This window comes from Lutra lutra, chromosome 2 (assembly GCF_902655055.1).
Source record: "Lutra lutra chromosome 2, mLutLut1.2, whole genome shotgun sequence".
Lineage (NCBI taxonomy): Eukaryota > Metazoa > Chordata > Mammalia > Carnivora > Mustelidae > Lutra > Lutra lutra.
The window spans coordinates 154496668-154517136 of NC_062279.1; the positions used below are offsets into that span (position 1 = coordinate 154496668).

At 40.4% G+C, this 20469-nt stretch overlaps 1 protein-coding gene across 2 annotated transcripts in view; it reads right to left on the reverse strand.

Moving 5' to 3' along the window:
• Positions 1-20469, reverse strand: part of FAM184B (family with sequence similarity 184 member B) — a 194762-nt gene that overhangs the window by 21443 nt on the left and 152850 nt on the right. For both annotated transcript variants that reach the window (XM_047718983.1, XM_047718984.1), the window contains exons 8-10: positions 19724-19827; positions 6419-6548; positions 5464-5676 (exon numbers count right to left, since the gene is read on the reverse strand). In XM_047718983.1, the coding sequence (XP_047574939.1) occupies positions 5464-5676; positions 6419-6548; positions 19724-19827 (447 nt within the window). The remainder of the gene's footprint in view (positions 1-5463; positions 5677-6418; positions 6549-19723; positions 19828-20469) is intronic.

Genomic DNA, 20469 nt, shown 5'->3' on the forward strand with positions numbered 1-20469 from the left:
ATTTCATTATTTCTTTGAAAATACTTTCCCTTTCTAAAGTTGGAAAGAACTCAAATACATGGAGGCTAAAGAGCATCATACTAAAGAATAAATGGGTCAACCAGGTAAATGAAGAAGAATTGAAAAAATTCATGGAAGCAAATGAAAATGAAAACACAACTCCTCAAAATCTGTGGGACACAGTAAAGGCAGTCCTGAGAGGAAAGTATATAGCAATACAATCCTTTCTCAAGAAACAAGAAAGGTCTCACAATCCTTTCTCAAGAAACAAGAAAGGTCTCAAGTATACAACTTAATCCTACACCTAAAGGAGCTGGAGAAAGAACAGCAAAGAAAGCCTAAACCCAGCAGGAGAAGAGAAATCATAAAGAGCAGAAATCAATGAAATAGAAACCAAAAGAACAGTAGAACAAATCAACAAAACTAGGAGCTGATTCTTTGAAAGAATTAGTAAGATTGATAAACCCCTGGCCAGACTTATCAAAAAGAAAAGAGAAAGGATCCAAATAAATAAAATCATGAATGAAAGAGGAGAGATCACAACCAGCACCTAAGAAATACAAACAATTATGAGAACATATTATGGGCAACTATAGGCCAGCAAATTTGACAATCTGGAAGAAATGCATTCCTAAAAACGTATAAACTACCAAAACTGAAACAGGAAGCAATAGAAAACCTGAACAGACCCATAACCAGTAAGGAGATTGAAGCAGTCATCAGAACTCTCCCAACAAACAAGAGCCCAGGGCCAAATGGCTTCCCAGGGGAATTCTACCAAACATTTTAAGAATTAATACCTATTCTCCTGAAAGTGTTCCAAAAAACAGAAATGGAAGGAAAACTTCCAAACTCATTTTATGAGGCCAGCATTACCTTGATCCCAAAACCAAAGATCCCATCAAAAAGGAGAATTACAGAACAATAGCCTTGATGAACACAGATGTGAAAATTCTCACCAAAATACTAGCCAATAGGATCCAACAGCACATTAAAAGGATTATTCACCATGACCAAGTGGGTTTATTACAGGGCTACAAGGTTGGTTCAACATCCACAAATCAAACAATCAATGTGATACAATACATTAATAAAAGAAAGAACAAGAATCATATGATATCCTTAATAGATGCTGAAAAAGCATTTGACAAAGTACACCATCCTTTCTTGATCAAAACTCTTCACAGTGTAGGCATAGAGGGTACATACCTCAATATCATCAAAGCCATCTATGAAAAACCCACAGCAAATATAATTCTCAATGGGGAAAAACTGAGAGCTTTTCCCCTAAGGTCAGGAACACGGCAAGGATGTTCACTATCACCACTGCTCTTCAATATAGTACTAGAAGTCCTTGCCTCAGCAATCAGACAACAAAAAGAAATAAAAGACATCTGAATCAGCAAAGAAGTTAAACTATCACTCTTTGCAGATGATATGATACTTTATGTGAAAAACCCAAAAAGACTCCACTCCAAAACTGCTAGAACTTGTACAGGAATTCAGTAAAGTGTCAGGATATAAAATCAATGCATGGAAATCAGTTGCATTTCTATACACCAACAGCAAGACAGAAGAAAGAAAAATTAAGGAGTCAATCCCATTTACAATTACACCTAAAACCATAAGATACCTAGGAATAAACTTAACCAAAGAGGTAAAGAATCTGTACTCAGAAAACTATAAAGTATTCATGAAAGGAATTGAGGAAGACACAAAGAAATGGAAAAACTTTCCATGCTCATGGATTGGAAGAACAAATACTGTGAAAATGTCCATGCTACCTAAAGCAATGTACACATTTAATGCAATCCTTATCAAAATACCATCAATTTTTTTTTCAAAGAAATGGAACAGATAATTCTAAAATTTATATGGAACCAGAAAAGACCCCGAATAGCCAGAGGAATGTTGAGAAAGAAAGCCAAAGTTGGTGGCATCACAATTCTGGACTTCAAGCTCCATTACAAAGCTGTCATCATCAAGACAGTATGGTAGCGGCACAAAAACAGACACATAGATCAAAGGAACAGAATAGAGAGCCCAGAAATAGACCCTCAACCCTATGGTCAACTAATCCTCAACAAAGCAGGAAAAAATGTCCAATGGAAAAAAGACAGTCTCTTCAATTAATGGTGTTGGGAAAATTGGACAGACACACACAGAAGAATGAAACTGAACAATTTCCTTACACCATACACAAAAATAGACTCAAAGTGGAAGAAAGACCTCAATGTGAGACAGGAATCCATCAAAATCCTTGAGGAGAACACAGGCAGCAACCTTTTCGACCTCAGCTGCAGCAACTTCTTCCTAGAAACATCACCAAAGGAAGGGAAGCAAGGGCAAAAATGAACTATTGGGACTTCATCAAGATCAGAAGCTTTTGCACAGCAAAGGGAACAGTTAACAAAACCAAAAGACAACTAACAGAATAGGAGAAGATATTCACAAATGACATATCAAATAAAGGGATAGTATCCAAAATCTATGAAGAACTTCTCAAGCTCAACACCCAAAGAATAATCCAATCAAGAAACGGGCAGAGGACATGAATAGATATTCTGCAAAGAAGACATCCAGATGACACATGAAAAAGTCCTCAACGTCACTTGGCATCAGGGAAATACAAATCAAAACCACAATGAGATACCACCTCACACCAGTCAGAATGGCTAAAATTAAGTCAGGAAATGATAGATGTTGGAGAGGATGTGGAGAAAGGGGAACCCTCCTATACAGTTGGTGGGAATGCAAGCTGGTGCAACCACTCTGGAAAACAGCATGGAGGTTCCTCACAAAGTCGGAAATAGAGCTACCCTATGACCCAGCAATTGCACTGCTGGGTATTTACCCTAAAGATACAAATGTAATGATCTGAAGGGGCACGTGCACCCGAATGTTCATAGCAGCAATGTCCACAATAGCCAAGCTATGGAAAGAACCTAGATGTCCATCAACAGATGAATGGATACAGAAGAGGTGGTATATATACACAACGGAATACTATGCAGCCATCAAACGAAATGAAATCTTGTCATTTGTCACGATGTGGTTGGAACTAGAGGGTATTATGCTGAGTGAAATAAGCCAATTAGAGAAAGACAATTATCACGTGATCTCCCTGATATGAGGAGTTTGAGGGGCAGAGTTGGGGGTTTGGGAGGTAAGGAAGGAAAAAATGAAACAAGATGGGATCGGGAGGGAGAGAAACCATAAGAGACTCTTAATCTCACAAAACAAACTGAGGGTTTCTGGGGGTGGGGGGGTAAGGAGAGGGTGGTTGGGTTATGGACATTGGGGAGGGTATGTGCTATGGTGAGTGCTGTGAAGTGTGTAAGCTTGATGATTCATAGTCCTGTACCCCTGGGGCAAATAATACATTATATCCTAATAAAAACAATACAAATAAATTTAAAAAAAAAAAACAAAGAAAATACTTTCCCCTCCTTTATCTCTTTCTGGAACTCCCAATTGTTATATATGAGCTTCCCAGTTGTGACTCTACACTTTGTGTTCCTTCTCTCCAAACACCCATTTCACTGTTTTGTTTTATTTTTTTTCTTTTGGTTTCTGGAAGGTTTCTTCATTTTTTCCATTTCAAGTAATTTCCTGACTTTTAGAATTCCTGTGATCATATTTTTTATCTAAAGAGCTCTTCCTTAACCCAATTGCCCCTCCTTTACAAACAGCATGTTGTTCTTTCACGGATGCAAACATCTTCTAATTTTGAGGAGATTGATAATCATCGAAGCTTTTTTTTTTTCTTTCTGCTGACTGCATTAGCCATTTCTTCTGAGTCTGTTCCTTCTCCCCCAGTTATTTTGGATCCCAACTTCCATGTTAGAGGCTTCCCTAAAAAGTTTAGTAATTGCTGTGCTTTCTTATTAAAGATGGAACACTGAGATGGAGCTACTTGGAAGAGGGTCCGTTGGGTGCTGGGCTCCTCTGGAGGGTGACCAGATGGCCAGCCAGCGATTTTACTGGAAGTCCACAAATGTGAGAATCTAGGTCTTTTCTCTAGGATGGTTTAATTTCCCCAGAGAACATTCTCCAGTCTCCTACTTAGGAAGGTTTAAGTTCTAGCTGTTTGACTTCTGGAGCTGAGCAGAAGAATGCACTTCTGAGGACCACAGAGAGGTGGCAGTAGTCCAATGAATAGCTCAGTATACAGATTTTCACCTGAACCTATTCTCAGACCCAAGCTTCATCCCAGCCCCTGTGAATCATATTTCCTAAATCAGAGTCTCTCTGGCTCAGTTTATCCAGGGATTTCCCCCCACCCCATCTCTTGTCTTTAAATAAGGGAAAGCTAATTGCTTGCCTGTGCTGGCTGAGCTGGGAATGTGACATTCTATGTCAGTCATATTCCTCATCTCACTCTTGCCTCTGTGATAACTGCTACCTCCAATTCCTGAGCCTTTCTGAGCTCTGCCATGGAATCAGCTTGATTCTCATCCTCTCTCTGCAGGTACTTTGGCTCAAGCTTCTCCACTCTGTAAGGCCACATGCTATTTCCTCATTTCTGTCCTGTACTCATGTAGTGGGGCTCAAGGGCACAGATGCCTCCTGCTTTATCTGGAATAGGAATATGCTTCAGCTTTGTGTTTCCTTATTGTTTCCTGGATGGTTTCCAATAAGAAAGGATTCAAAAGCCTTTATTCTGTCACCTTAAAACCAGAAATCCATTTTTTCCAATTATTCATGGACATCTCAAAGAGGTGGATTTCAATACCCCCAGTGTATAGAAGGGGAAATTAAACTTGAAACTGTAATTCAGTGAGACCATTTTCTAAGGAGCTATCCTGAACTAGGAAGAGATTCAGGGTCTGAACAGACACAGATGTTTCTTGGCCCCAAGCAGGTTCAGGCGGCAGATCTGATGATATAAGGAAGTCATTAGATAGAGCATAAAGACTGCTATAACTGGGGAAGACAGTGTGTTGTGACAGTCATAGTGGGAGTCCCAGCTCCCGAGGGAGCAGGAGCAAAGGCCTTCTGGGAAAGTAGAAGGTAGGAGATGGACGAAACCTGCTCCTGCTGGATTACACATCACGGTGCACTTGACCTGTTTGTCCCAACTTTCCAACTTGCCCTCTCTGTTTTTGTCTCCCAGGCGAGTCCGACCCCCCAGCATGCATCGTGCACAACATTGCCCAAGTCATAAAGCTGTTTTTATGTTATCAAGGTCACATAGAAATAGGGAGACGCAGTACAAGTAGCCAAACAGACCTAAGTGTGAATCCTTGCATGGCCATATCCTAGCTGTGTGACCCTGAGCAACTTACTGAATCCCTCTGAGCATTTTTCCTCATCTGGAAGAAGGGAATGTGATAATAGTGACCCTGGAAGATTCATGTAGGGATTAGAGATCATGTACAAAATGCACCCTGTCTAGCGCATGACAGATGCTTCCACGGCAAGGGCTCAGTAAGTAGTGGACTTCCTAATTCTCCCTCTTACCTTGAGTTCTTGATTTTTGGCCTTCTCAAGCATGCGCAGGGCTCGCTGGTGGGAGGCCTCGAGCTGGGCTTTCACAGCCTGGTTCTGCTGAATGGTCTCCTGGAGCTCATGCTGCAGCTTCTCCCTTTCGTGGTCGGAGAGTTGCTTGAGCTCCTGCAGGTCCTCCCTGTAGGTGCTGGCGCACTGCTCCAGAGCCTGCTGCATCTGGGAGACCTGCCCCCCCATGGCATCCTGCCCTCAGGCTGTGCCCTCTCCCTCCCCCTTCCCTTCCTGAGGGACTTGAAAACAAGTAAGTGCACTGGACATCTCCTCAACCCAGCTGAACCTCCTCTATCTAAGGGAACTCTGAAGGGGAGTGCTGTAACCTTGAAAAACCTGTGATGGCCAGTCTTCTGGGGGCTTCTCAGCTAGAGCCACGAATGTCAGGTCAGAAGGGCGGATGGGTTGAGATGCAAGCCATCCAAGACACATTGAAGAGGGGACCCTTAAAGCCTTCCCTGATAACTCCCTTGAGTATTACACCCACTCCCCCATGACCAGATAGCCTCTCAATCCTTTTGACCTTGTTCTGTTTTTCCTTTTTCCTAAAAACTGATCATCCTCTAATATGCTATGCGCTTTACTTCTTTCTTATGTCTGGTATTTTGGGTCTGTTCCCACTTCCTCTGCTATAATACAAGTGCTGTAATGCAGGAATTTGCCTGAGTTTGTTCACTAATGTACCCCAAGTTTCTAGAAGGTTCCTAGCTCATAGGAGGTGCTCATGGGCCACAGGAGTTATTAAATAAATGAATGAATACAGAGAACCAAGAATCCTACCTTGTCCTGACCTGGAATGCCCTCCCAGCCCAGACATGACTCAGGTTCTGTATGTATTTCCAACATTGTCTGGAAGGAGGAGAAGGAGGCGGGGTTCCACCAGCAGGAGGGCATCTCCCCACCATGGCTGTCCTACCTTGGCCTGCAATCTAGCCTTCTGGCTTTGCCACTCCTCCTGTAGATGCTGGATTTCTGGCGTCTTCTCCTTCAGCAAAGAGTGCAGTGGAGGTTGCGGGTCACTTCCCTCCTTAACGGGCACTTCAATCCTTTGAAGACAGAGAGGTGCAAATCACAAAAGATCCAGGGCTGGGAATGACATGACCACCTGGGGCTGGGAGAAGGGAGTTCCCATGGCAGGGAGTGGGGTGAGAAGTATCTTCCTTGGATTTAAGAATGTAACCTGACACACAGTTCTAAGTGTTACTGCACAATTAGGATTCAGCTGGAGCCCAAAGGTTTTAGTGGGTGCTTAATGATTGGCTGTTAAAACGACTGAGAGGGGCACCTCGGTGGCTCAGTGGGTTAAGACTCTGCCTTCAGCTCAGGTCATGATCCCAGGGTCCTGGGATCAAGCCCCGAATCTGGCTCTCTGCTCGGCAGGGAGCCTGCTTCCCCCTTCTCTCTGCCTGCCTCTCTGCCTACTTGTGATCTCTGTCAAATAAATAAATAAAATCTTTAAAAACAAACAAACAAAAATGGCTGAGAGCTTGGAGTTGGTTATGGGGCTTAATTAGTCCTTGGGGCTCTGAAAAATAGGCCTCTCTGAATTAAAAATAGAGCTTCCCTATGACCCTGCAATTGCACTACTGGGTATTTACCCCAAAGATACAGATGTAGTGAAAGAAGGGCCATCTGTACCCCAATGTTCATAGCAGCAATGGCCACAGTCACCAAACTGTGGAAAGAACCAAGATGCCCTTCAATGGACGAATGAATAAGGAAGATGTGGTCCATATACACTATGGAGTATTATTCCTCCATCAGAAAGGATGAATACCCAACTTTTGCATCAACATGGACAGGACTGGAAGAGACTATGGTGAGTGAAATAAGTCAAGCAGAGAGAGTCAATTATCATATGGTTTCACTTATTTGTGGAGCATAACAAATAACATGGAGGACATGGGGAGATGGAGAGGAGAAGGGAGTTGGGGGAAATTGGAGGGGGAGATGAACCATGAGAGACTATGGACTCTGAAAAACAATCTGAGGGTTTTGAAGGGGCGGAGGGTGGGAGGTTAGGGGAGCCTGGTGGTGGGTATTATGGAGGGCACGGATTGCATGGAGCACTGGGTGTGGTGCATAAACAATGAATTCTGTTACACTGAAAAGAAATTAATTTAAAAAAAGAAGCCTCTCTGGTCTAAATTCACAACACTTCCTGCAGATGAAAAAAATAGTGAAATAATAATACTTTACTTGAATACAGTACTTGACACTTTTCAAAGCAGGCTCATGTCTTTGACTGGCTGTCCTAGGGATACACCGCAGGGTAGCACACAGGTTTTTTTTTTTTTAATAATTTTTTTATTTTTTCAGCATAACAATATTCATTATTTTTGCACCACACCCAGTGCTCCATGCAATCCGTGCCCTCTACAATACCCACCACCGGGTGCCCCCAACCTCCCACCCCCCACCCCTTCAAAATTCTCAGATCTTTTTTCAGAGTCCATAGTCTCTCATGGTTCACCTCCCCTTCCAATTTCCCTCAACTCCCTTCTCCTCTCCATCTCCCCTTGTCCTCCATGCTATTTGTTATGCTCCACAAATAAGTGAAACCATATGATAATTGACTCTCTCTGCTTGACTTATTTCACTCAGCATAATCTCTTCCAGTCCCGTCCATGTTGCTACAAAACTTGGGTATTCATCCTTTTTTTTTTTTTTTTTACAGCTTTATAAACATATATTTTTATCCCCAGGGGTACAGATCTGCGAATCGCCAGGTTTACACACTTCACAACACTCACCATAGCACATACCCTCCCTAATATCCATAACCCCACCCCCTCTCCCAACCCCCTCCCCGCATCAACCCTCAGTTTGTTTTGTGAGATTAAGAGACACTTATGGTTTGTCTCCCTCCCAATCCCATCTTGTTTCATTTACTCTTCTCCTACCCCCTCAACCCCCCATGTTGCATCTCCTCTCCCTCATATCAGGGAGATCATGTGATAGTTGTCTTTCTCCGATTGACTTATTTCGCTAAGCATGATACCCTCTAGTTCCATCCACGTCATCGCAAATGGCAAGATTTCACTTCTTTTGATGGCTGCATAGTATTCCATTGTGTATATATACCACATCTTCTTTATCCATTCGTCTGTAGATGGACATCTAGGTTCTTTCCATAGTTTGGCTATTGTAGACATTGCTGCTATAAACATTCGGGTGCACGTGCCCCTTCGGATCACTACGTTTGTATCTTTAGGGTAAATACCCAGCAGTGCAATTGCAGGGTCATAGGGTAGTTCTATCTTCAACATTTTGAGGAACCTCCATGCTGTTTTCCAGAGTGGTTGCACCAGCTTGCATTCCCACCAACAGTGTAGGAGGGTTCCCCTTTCTCTGCATCCTCGCCAGCATCTGTCATTTCCTGACTTGTTCATTTTAGCCATTCTGACTGGTGTGAGGTGATATCTCATGGTGGTTTTGATTTGTATTTCCCTGATGCCGAGTGATATGGAGCACTTTTTCATGTGTCTGTTGGCCATCTGGATGTCTTCTTTAGCACACAGGTTTTTATGGATAGAGCATGAATGAGAAGATGCTGGCTTAAAGCTACAGTGGTTTCTTCTGTATTCTAGCACAGATGCTCATGGATCTTTTTGGAGGACACCTTCCCTTACCTAGAGCTGAACTTTTGAACCAGGTGAGAAATTCAAATATAACTGGTTGAGATGGGGATTTTAAGTATTTGTCCTGTGTAGTGATGTAAAAGGGTGCCACACAGTAGGTATCTCTACAGAGTTTGCTGGAATGTCAGTGGTGTTTTCTTCCTACGCTTAATTTTTCTTTAAAAAAGGATTTATTTATTTGAGAGAGACAGAGAGAGACAGAGAGAGAGGGAGAGAGATTAAGAGCACGTGCTGTTGGAGGGGAGGGGCAAAGAGAGAAGGAGAGAGAAACTCAACCGGACTCCACACTAAGCACGGAGCTCAGCACAGGGCTCAATCTCACGACAGTGAGATCACATCCTGAGCCAAAACCAAGAGTCAGACTATGCCACCCAGGTGCCCCAGTGTGTGCTTAACTTTTTACAAAATCATCAAATGGTTTTCTGAGGTACTGCCCCATGTTATGCTCCCACCAGCAACGTATGAGAGTTTCAGTTGCTCCACATCATAGTCAACATTTTGTGTCTTTTAATTTTAGTCATTCCGGGGGGTATGAAATGGTATATCACTGTAATTTTAAGTTGCATTTCCCTGCTGACTCTGATGTGAAGTGCATATTCATGTCCTTATGTGCCATTCTTTATTTGCAAGTGTGTTTAAGCATTTTGTCCATTTAAAACTATATTTGTCTTTTCTATTATCAGCTGATAGCAATTCTTTATATACTCTGGATGCAGACTGGATAACTTTTGCCAACCTGTGATTTGTTTATTCATTTTCTTCATAGTATTTTTTAATTAGCAGAAATTTTAATTTTGATGAAGATCAATTTATCAACTTTTTTCTTGGATGATTAGTGCTTTCATGTCCTAAAAAATTATCGTGTACCCCCCAAACTTCAAAGAGGTTCTCCTATGCTTTATTGTTTTACATTATATATTTAGGGTTAGTTATTGTACATGGGGTGAAGTTAGGGTTGAAGTTCATTTTTTTTCATATGTTGATTCAGTTACAACACCATTTGATGAAAAACTCTTCCTATTACCACTGAATTGCCTTGGCACTTTTAACAAAAATGAATCCAACATCTTTTGGTGGGTCTATTTCTAGACACTCCATTATTTTTCATTGATCAATTTGTTTATTTATATATTGATACCACACAGTCTGTATTATTCTAGCTTCATAATGTCTTGAAATCAGGTAGCCTGAGTCCTCCAACCTGACTCTTCAAGGTTCTTCTTTTCTTTATCTAGGTCCTTTGCTTTTCCACTTCAATATTGAAAACAGCTTATTAATTTCTACAAATAAAGCTGCTAGGATTGTATTTGGGATTGAACTGAATTTATAGTTCAATTTAACACCATTGAGTATTTCAATCATATCATTTTGTCTGTAAATAAGACATTTTTTACTCTTTTTTTCTCATTTGTAGCTCTTTTTCTTGCTTTATAGGACAGGCCAGGACAGTGTTAAATAGTGAGAGCAGAATGTTTGCCTTGTTCCCAATCTTAGGAGGAAAGTGTTCAACATTTCAACAGTAGGTATATTGCTGTAGTTTATCATGATTATCTTTTTCAGGTTGAAGAACTTCCCTGCTATTCATGGACTGCACACTTTTTATCATGAGAGGATGTTAACTTTTGTCAAATGCTTTTCTGCACCTGAGATGATTGTTTACTTTTTCCCTTTATTTTTTAATGGGCTAATTCACATGAATGTTATCCACATGTTAAGCTAACACATTTTTGGGGAAATCCTACTTGATCATGATGTACTATCCTTTTTATATATCCTTTGATTTGATTTCCAAATATTTTGTACAGGATTTTGCATTCATGAAGAATGTCCATTTGTTATTTTCTTTTCTTTTAAATGTCTTCATTAGGTTTTGGTACCAGTTATGCTGATCTCATAAAACAAATTAAGGGGTATCTACACTCTTTTTCTGAAAGAGCTTATGTAAGACTACTATTATTTCTTCTTTGAAATAGTTGATAAGAGGCCCCTGGATGACTTAGTAGGTTAAGTATCCATCTCCCAATTTCAGCTCAGGTCATGATCTTGAGGTCCTGGGATAAGCCCCACATCAGGCTCTGCATTCAGCCAGGAGTCTGCTTGGGATTCTCTCTCTCCCTTTTCCCCTCCCCCTGCTTATACTCTCTCTCTCTCTCAAATAAATAAATCTTTGAAAATAAAATAAAAAAATAAAGTTGTTGATAAAACTCACTAATGACATCAACTGGGGCTGGAGTTGTCCTTTAGATAATTTTAAAAATTAATTTAATTATTTTCTCACCATAGCACATATCCTCCCCAGTGTCCATCACCCAGCCATGAGTTACTTATATTTTCCATTTCTTCTAGTGCCATTTTTGGTAAGTTGTATTTTTCAAGGAATTTGCTTTTTGGTGAAATCACTGATAAAAAGATTGTTCATAGAATTGCCTTATTTCCCTTTAATAGCTATAGAATCTATAGGGATGTCCCTCTTTCATTCCTCTTTCTTGTTTTCCCTAATCATTCTTAGTTTGAGTATATAATTTTCTAGAACTAATTTTTTGTTTTCTCAGTTTTTTCTATTAGCCCATTTTCTGTTTCATGGAGTTCTGCTCTTACCTTTCTTTCCAATTTAATTTAATATCTTTATTTTACCTTCTTTATATCTTTATTTAAAATATCTTTATTTTACCTTTACCTAATAAGATCTTTATTTTACCTTCCAATTTTACTTAATATCTTTCCTTCCAGATTTAATTTCCTTATCCTTTTCTAATTTCTTAAGACAAAAACACAGATAATTGATGTTAGAGCTTTCTTTTTAAAGTAGGAGTATTTAAAGCTATGGATTGCCTTCATTAGCTATCTCTCCCAAAATCTGACATGTCCTATTATCATTGAATTTGAAGTAGTTTCTCATTTCCAATGTGATTTTATTTTTTGGCTAATAGATTATTTAGGAGTATTCTGTATAAGTTCCAAATATCTGAGGATTTTCTCAATAGCTTATTATTCTGGATTTCTTACTTTAAAAAAATTATTTATTTACTTGAGAGAGAGAGCTAGCATGAGCAGGAAGCCGGGGCAGAGGGAGGGGCAGAAGCAGGCTCCCAGCTGAGCAGGGAACCTGACATGGGGCTCTATCACAGGACACTGGGATCATGACCTGAGCTGAAGGCAGACACTTAGCCAACTGAGCCACCCAGGAGCCCCTTATTCTGCATTTCTAACTTAATTCTTTTGTGGTAGACAGAGTATATTTCAGAGAAGATTCCAGTCCTTGAAACTTATCAAGATTTATTTTGTGGCCCTACATTGGAGAAAGTACTATGTGCCTTGAAAGAAGATCTGTTCAGCATTTTTCAGACCATTGTCTACAAATGTCAGCTAGATTAGGTTACCTGATAGTGTAACTCAAATCTTCTGTATCCTCACTGCTATTATGCTAGTTGTCCAAATCCTCAGAGAAAGGTGTCACAATCTCCAACTGTGGCTGTGGATTTCTCCCTTTCATTCCCTCACTGTTGGTTTCATTATTTTTAAAGCTCTGTCATGAGGTCAAACACATTTAGGATTGTGGTCGTCCAGATGAACTGACTCCTTTACCATTATGACATATCCCCTTTCATCCCTGGTAATATTCCTTGTTCTGAAGCCTACTCTGACATGAACTCAGCCACATTAGCTTCCTTCTGCTTACTGCTTGCCTAGCATAGTTCATCCTTTTATCTTCAGAACTATCTGTGCCTGCATCAGTTTACAAGGCTGCCATAACAAAATAGCATAGGATGTGTGGCTGAAAAAACAGAAATGTATTTTCTCACAATTCCAGAAGCTAGATGTCCAAGATCAAGGTGTCAGATTTGCATTTTTTCTGAGGCTTCTCTTCTTCTGAGGCTCACAAATGGACACCTTCATGTTATGTCCTTACACTGATGTTTCTCTGTTTTCTTCATGCTGGTCTCTTCTTATAAGGATATCAGTCCTGTTGGATTAAGGCTGCCTTAATAATCCCATTTTAATTTAATTACCTTTTTAAAGACCCTATCTCTAAGTACATCACATTCTAAGCTCCTCAATGTATGAGTTTGGGGGAAGGGACACAATTTTGCTCATAATAGTGTCTATATTTAAATGTCTCTCTTGTGGACAACATATAGCAATGTCTTGCCTTTTTATCCTGACAATCTCTTTCTTTTAAATGGTATATTTGGTTCTTGAATACTGTAATTATTGCAATGATTGGGCTTAAGTCTATGTCTTGCCATTTGCTTTCTATTTGCCTAATCCTTTTTCTTACTGTTTACCTTCTCTTCCTCCTTTCTACCTTCTTACCTGGCAAATATTTTTCAGTCTTCCATTTTATTCCTTCATTGAATTTTTTTTAGTTCTTCTTTGTATTGTTTAATGTTCCTCTATGGATTATAATTTGTATCCTTAATTTATGACAATTCATTAGAGTTAATAAGGTAACTCTTGATGTAAAATTTAAGTCCATTACAATGATATAATTCCATTAATCCTATCCCTGTCATAGCAGCCCAAATGTCTATCCATAGGTTAATAGGTAAAGAAAATGTGGTGTATGTATATATGATATGAAAGTGTGTGTGTGTGTGTGTGTATGTGTATTATATATAATATTACTCAGCCATAAAAAAGAATGAGATCTTGCCATTTGTAACAACATGGAAAGACCTGAGGACATCTATGCTAAGTGAAATAAGACAGAGAAAGACAAATACCATATGATTTCATTTATACGTGGAATCTGAAAAACAAAGCAAACAAACAGATTTTTTAAAAAGCAGAAACAGACCCATAAATATAGAGAACACACTGATAGTGCCAGAGGGTAGGGGGTTGGGAGATGGGCAAAACAGTTAAAAGGGAGTGGGAAGTACAGGGTTCCATTTATGGAGTGAATAGGTCACAGTGTTGAAAGGTATGGCGCAGGGAATATAATAAGGAATAATAAGGAGGAGAAGGAGGAGAAGGAGGGGGAGGATAGAAAAAAAACCTAACCCTGTCCTTTGTGCTAATAGTCATATATTGTCGACAAAATAACATACATTATGACTCCCATAATAAAATGTTGTTAATATCATTATAATTATTCTTCTTCTTTAGTTGGATGTGTTTTGTTTTAAAGTAATTAAAAGAAGGTAAAACAATACTCTTCTGTATTGACCTATATGTTTACCATTTCTGATGCTCTTCATTTCTCCTATAGATCCAAGTTTAGATCAGGTATAATCTCTTTTTAGCTTAAATAAATTCCACTAGCATTTATTATAGTGCAGACTGGTTGGTGAAATTTCTCTTAGCTTTTATGTACCTGAAAATATTTTTATTTCACTCTTGCTTTTGAAGGATATTTTCACTTGATTTAGAATTTGGAGTGGACAGGTTTTTTTGTTTTTGTTTTTATTTTTAATTTTTTTTCAGTGTTCCAAGATTCATTGTTTATGCACCACACCCAGTGCTCCATGCAATATGTGCCCTCCTTAATACCCACCACCGGGCTCACCTAACCCCCCTCTCCTCCAAAACCCTCAGTTTGTTTCTCAGAGTCCACAGTTTCTCATGGTTCGTCTCCCCCTCCAATTTCCCCTAACTTCTCCTCTCCAACTTCCAATGTTCTCTGTGTTATTACTTATGCTCCATAAGTAAGTGAAACCATCTGATAATTGAGTCTCTCTGCTTGACTTATTTCACTCAGCATAATCTCCTCCAGTCCCATCCATGTTGATACAAAAAATCCTTTCTGATGGAGGCATCATACTCCATTGTATATATGGACCATATCTTCTTTATCCATTCATACATTGAAGGGCATCTTGGCTCTTTCCACAGTTTGGCAACTGTGGCCATTGCTGCTATGAACACTGGGATACATATGGCCCTTCTTTTCAGTGCATCTGTATCTTTGGGGTAAATACCCAGTAGTGCAATTGCAGTGTCATAGGGTAGCTCTATTTTTAATTTCTTAAGGAATCTCCACACTGTTTTCCAAAGTGGCTGCACCAACTTGCATTCCCACCAAAAGTGTAAGAGGGTTCCCCTTTCTCTACATCCTCTCCAACACATGTTGTTTCCTGTCTTGTTAATTTTGGTAATTCTAACTGGCATAAGGTGGTATCTCAATGTTTGACTTGAATCTCCCTGATGGCTAGTGATGATGAGCATATTTTCACTTGTCTGTTAGCCATTTTATGTCTTCATTGGAGAAGTGTGTGTTCATGTCTTCTGCCCATTTTTTGACATGATTATCTGTTTTTTGAGTGTTGAGTTTGAGGAGTTCTTTATAGATCTTGGATATCAGCCCCTTTGTTTTTGTTTTTGTTTGTTTCTTTTGCCTTTTAGGACTTTAATGATAATGTTCAGGTGTTTTTTGGAAAGCAGAAAGAGTATGAGGCTGGAAGGCCAAGAAGGAGTTAACTGTCACTAGTACTCATGAGAATTCAAGTGTTCCCTGTATTTGTAATTTGTCTTTTAAGACTTTGGGGGTTATCTTTTATTTTCAGCAACTTTTCTTGGATGTATCCAGGGATTTCTAGGATGTATCTATGACGTTGCCTTTGGATTTATATTGTTGGGAGTTCACTGAGCTTCCTGACTGTGTAAGTTGATGTTCCTCACCAAGTGGAAAGACTATTCAGCCATTATTTCTTCAAATATTTTTTCCTGCTTCATTTTCTTTCTCTTCTTCCTCCTGGGCTCCAACTATATGCATGTTAGACCATTTGATTTTGTCCCACAGGTCACTGAGGATCTCTCCATTAAAAATTTTCCCCCCTTTATTCTCTGGATAAGATAGTTTCTGTTAATCTGTATTCAAGTGATTAATTTTTCTTTCAGGGTCTCCAGTTGGCTATTACACACACCAGTGAGATTTTCACTTTGAATACTGTACTTTACAGTTTCAGAATTTCCCTTTGTTTCAAGGTTTTCATGTCTCTGTTGAATTCCCCATATGTTCACTGATTATAACGGTCTCTCCTTCATGTCCTTGAACATACCTCTTAAAATTGTTCTAAAGTCCTTCTCTGCTAATTCCAACATCAAGGTCATTTTAGGGTTTGTTTCTACTGGCTGATATTCTTTCTTGATTACAGGTCACATTTTTCTGCTTCTTTGCATTCTCATAATGTTTTTATTGTATGATGCATATTATGGATAATATAATTAATATAATAAATATAATACTGAATAACAGGAAGTCTAGATTATGTCTTCCTTTCAAAGGTGTTGATTTTTGTTCTGCCAGGCAGCCAAAACTACCGAAGGTCTTTTCTGATCCTTTTAGGTTTGAGCTTGTCTTTCGTTAGAGCTGGTGCATTTCAATATTGTCTTCTGTTCCAGGGTATGGATGTGTTTCTTACCCATAAAGTATGACCTCCATGAGGTCTCCACTGAAAGCCTGTATTGCCTTGGAAGATTTTTCTATCCCAGGTAAGCTGGGACTGTGCCATCTACCAGCACGGCCTATCCTCTGGGATTTTTCATTTACTCAACACCACAGCAGCCACACACATCAAGCCCCATGGAATACCATCTTGTGTGTTCTCTCAAGCCCTTGTCCAAGGACTTACAGCAAATCCTCATAGTTTTCTGTCCTTCCTCCCCTGACATAGAACTTTCTGTTCAGATACCCTACCTTATAGATTCCAGTCACTTTACCAGCCCTGAGCTCTGATGTCTTCCTTCCCAGCTCAGCTTGACTCCACCTCTTTTGCTGCAGCTGGCAACTCCCCCAGGAAGAAAAATAACAGCAATGGTGGGTGATCATGGGACTTGACCCATGCTTCCCTTCTCAAGAACACAGTCTTCTGCATATTGTGCATTCATATGTTTTGCCCAGTTTTATAGCTATTTACAGAAAGAGGAACTCAAGCCAGACTGGAAGCCCATGGCTGGAGGTGTAAGTTTCAGTTCTTATTACTGACTATTAAAGGATCAAGAGATCTGGAAAGGTGGAAGACCTGTGTCTCTTCATTTTGCACAGAACAGCTGCCCTTAATTGAGATGTAGCTGAAACTGTGATTCTGGCATCAGAGAAACTCATCCAATACTACTGTGTACTAGCGGTGTAACCTTGGGTAATTTACTTGACCTCCCTGTTCCTCTGTTTTCTCCATCTTTGAAGCGAGGTACTTCAATAATAATATCTATGTATTGAAGATTAAATGGGTTAATCATTTTAATGTGCTTATCACACTTCAGCATTCAATAAATATTTATTATTTTCATCACCATCATTACTCCCTGGAACACCACTAATGAGATTTCACTCTCTGACCCCATTCTAGTGCCTCAAATTTCCTCACCTCCTCCTAAAGAGCCAATTTCATCCTGCCACCCATCACTAAGTGAGCTGACTCTCCTAATGTCCCCCATTCCTCCTCATTAAAGCTGATCCTAATCTGTTCTTCTGAATTTGATCTTAAGCCCATGGAAAAGCCACATCCCTTTTCAGAGCTACCATGCCAAAAAATCCAGTGTCCTGACCAGCATTCCCCATGAAGCTAACTACTAAATATGCAACCTTGCCCCCAAGGAGCCACTGCTTTTGTTCTTTTCTGCAACTTCTGATGTTAGAGCTCAGGGTGCCTAGTCCTTCCTTTCTAGTCCTTCCCTATCACTGCTTAGCTCTTCTCTTCACACCAAAACCTTTGTGGGAAACAATCTGAGGGGTTTGAAGCAGCAGGGGGTGGGAGATTAGGGGAACCAGGTGGTGGGTATTGGAGAGGGCACAGATTTCATGGAGCACTGGGTGTGGTGCAAAAACAATGAATACTGTTATGCTGAAAATAAATTTAAAAAAAGAGTAAAAAAAATTTTTTTTTAATTAAAAAAAAAAACAACCTTGTGGGAGTGACTGCCAGAGCCCCTCCTTTTTTGCTTCTATAGTTGAGGACAACCCCTTACTGAAACCACCACCACAGGAGAAAAAGATAAGGCTGTTGTAATCACCACCTACTATTGGTATGCTCAGCATCCTCTCCCTGGGAAAGCGTTTCCTCTTTCCATGTGATTCTTTTTAGTCCACAGAGTTTAAGAGCAGCTCACTCTGCCCTCACCCTCAGATGGGACCAGGGGAGGATGTGTCACAAATGCTGGCCAGTCAGAGCACTGCATCTTTGTGGCCAGAGTGATTGGCTCAGGAATTGACATGTGACCCAGGTTGGGTATCTTAGAGACCTCTTTGAAATTTCTGTCATAATTTTAGGAAAAAGACTCTTTCTCTCTGGAATTGTGAGTTATAAGCAGGATAAGGTTTCTGGTTGCCAGTAGTAAGGATGTAATCTGGAAACCTGAGTCCAAAGTCTGTCCTCCTTCACAGCTGTTCTTATGTGCCTCATAGATTCTGAGGCAAAATCTGGAGGATTCAGTGGAAGTATTAGTAGCTGGGAGTTCACTGGGCTATAGGCTATGGTCTGGCTTAGGGGTTTACACCCTGCTTCCCCAAGGCTATGATCTGCATCGTTATGCCTCCTGCCGCCAATTGATATGTAGAAACTTATTGCTCAGTGTAATGGTATTAGGAGGTGGAGCTTTAGGGAGGTAATTAGGTCATGAGGGTGGAGCCCTCATGGTGAGATTAGTGCCCTTATAACAAGAGACATGAAAGAGACCTCTCCCTTACAAACCTTTCGCTTTCCCACCCCTCCAATCCCCTTCGTCATGTGTGGACACAGAAAGAAGATGGCCATCTGCAAGCCAGGAGCAGAGTTCTCACCAGGAGACTGAGTAGACCAGCATCTTGTCCTTGGACTTCCCAGCCTCTAGAACTAGGAGAAATAAATTTTTGTTGTTTAGGCCATACAATCTGTGGGATTTTGTTACAGTAGCCAGAGCTGACCATAGGACATGTGGACTGCATAGTCTTCTCTGTCCAGTGATAATTTGGTCACGTGCCCTGCTTTGGCCAGTGGAATATGACTAGAAATGAGAGGATGCAGTTATGAGCACAGGATTTAGGAGGCACTGCATATTTTCACCAGCTCTTTTGAGATTCTTCTCTTTACCATGACAATAACATGCTCCAGATAGAGGATAATATTTCAGCCTCAGCCCCAGAATGACAAGACTTGAACTTAACCCACAGTTTGGGGCAGGCAATGATGCCTGACCTTCAGGCAGGAGCCAAGATACAGGTAGCTGACATAGGAGGTAAAAATCACTGGTATTTTGGGAATGTTTGTTACAGCAGCAAAAGGTGACTAATATAGATGACAGAGATGGGGTATCTCTCATTAGCGACAAAGTTCCCTCATGTCTCCTAGTTAAAGAATAAGGAGCAGAGATTTGGGGCCAGCTGAGTTTTAGGCAGGTTTACTAACCTCTTTGAGTTTCTGGTTCTTAATCTATAAAATGGCCTCTCTAGGTTGGTGTAACAATGGAATAAGATAAGTTGTGTTAAGCCCACAGCTGTACTGAGAACATACAAAACACATATGTTCCCTTCCTAAGTGTGATGCAAGGAGCAGTGGTAAACACTTGAGGAATAAATGAATGAATGAATGAAATAAACGAATCCTCCCAGAGCTGAGTCCTCATTCACTGGAGCACTCGCAAGCTTGCGTGTCCTCCTGTACCTTTCTTCTTCATCACTGCTGGTTCCTTCTTCAGCTGCTAACTTATCGTGATACTCTTCTCCTTTGGGCAGGCTCTGAGGTTTATTTAGCTTCAAGCATGGATCCTAAGGTAAAAACAGTTGCAAGATGAGACTGAGTACACCTCCCTAATTCAACCCAGGCTTATCAAACCAGAAAGCAGAGGAAAAAGAGCCCCCGGTGATCCATAATTGGTGCACAGTCCACAGGCCTGGCATGATGAGACCTGGGACAATTCAATGCCTATTACAGTGCCTGGCTTAAGAGCAGCAGTATCCCTTATCCCTGTATCCTATCTTCCATTGACCAAGCACTTCACACATTTGATGAAAGTCAAGCACAGAGATGGTAGGTAACCTGTCCAGGGTCCCACCATCAGTGAGAGATGGAAATGGGACATGCAGTCAGTGGTCTGACCCTGGGACTGCTATGCAGATCAGAAAACACTGCCAGCAACAACTACTGATCCATGTGAATAACCGCTATTATTACAATGCCCAATTTAACGTGGCAGCCTGTGACATCTCATGACATAGGATCAGAGAACATGGAACTTGCTGAATGACCATACATTTGAGAAAAGGGGTGTGGTGGGAGGAGAATATGGAAACCATGAGTGAACACTCAGGCCTAGGAATTTTCTATGAATTAAAATTGTTCATGTTATCATTCTCCCCTTTCCACAGAAATAAAAGGTGAAAAGGATGTTCTTTTTTATTTGTCTACTT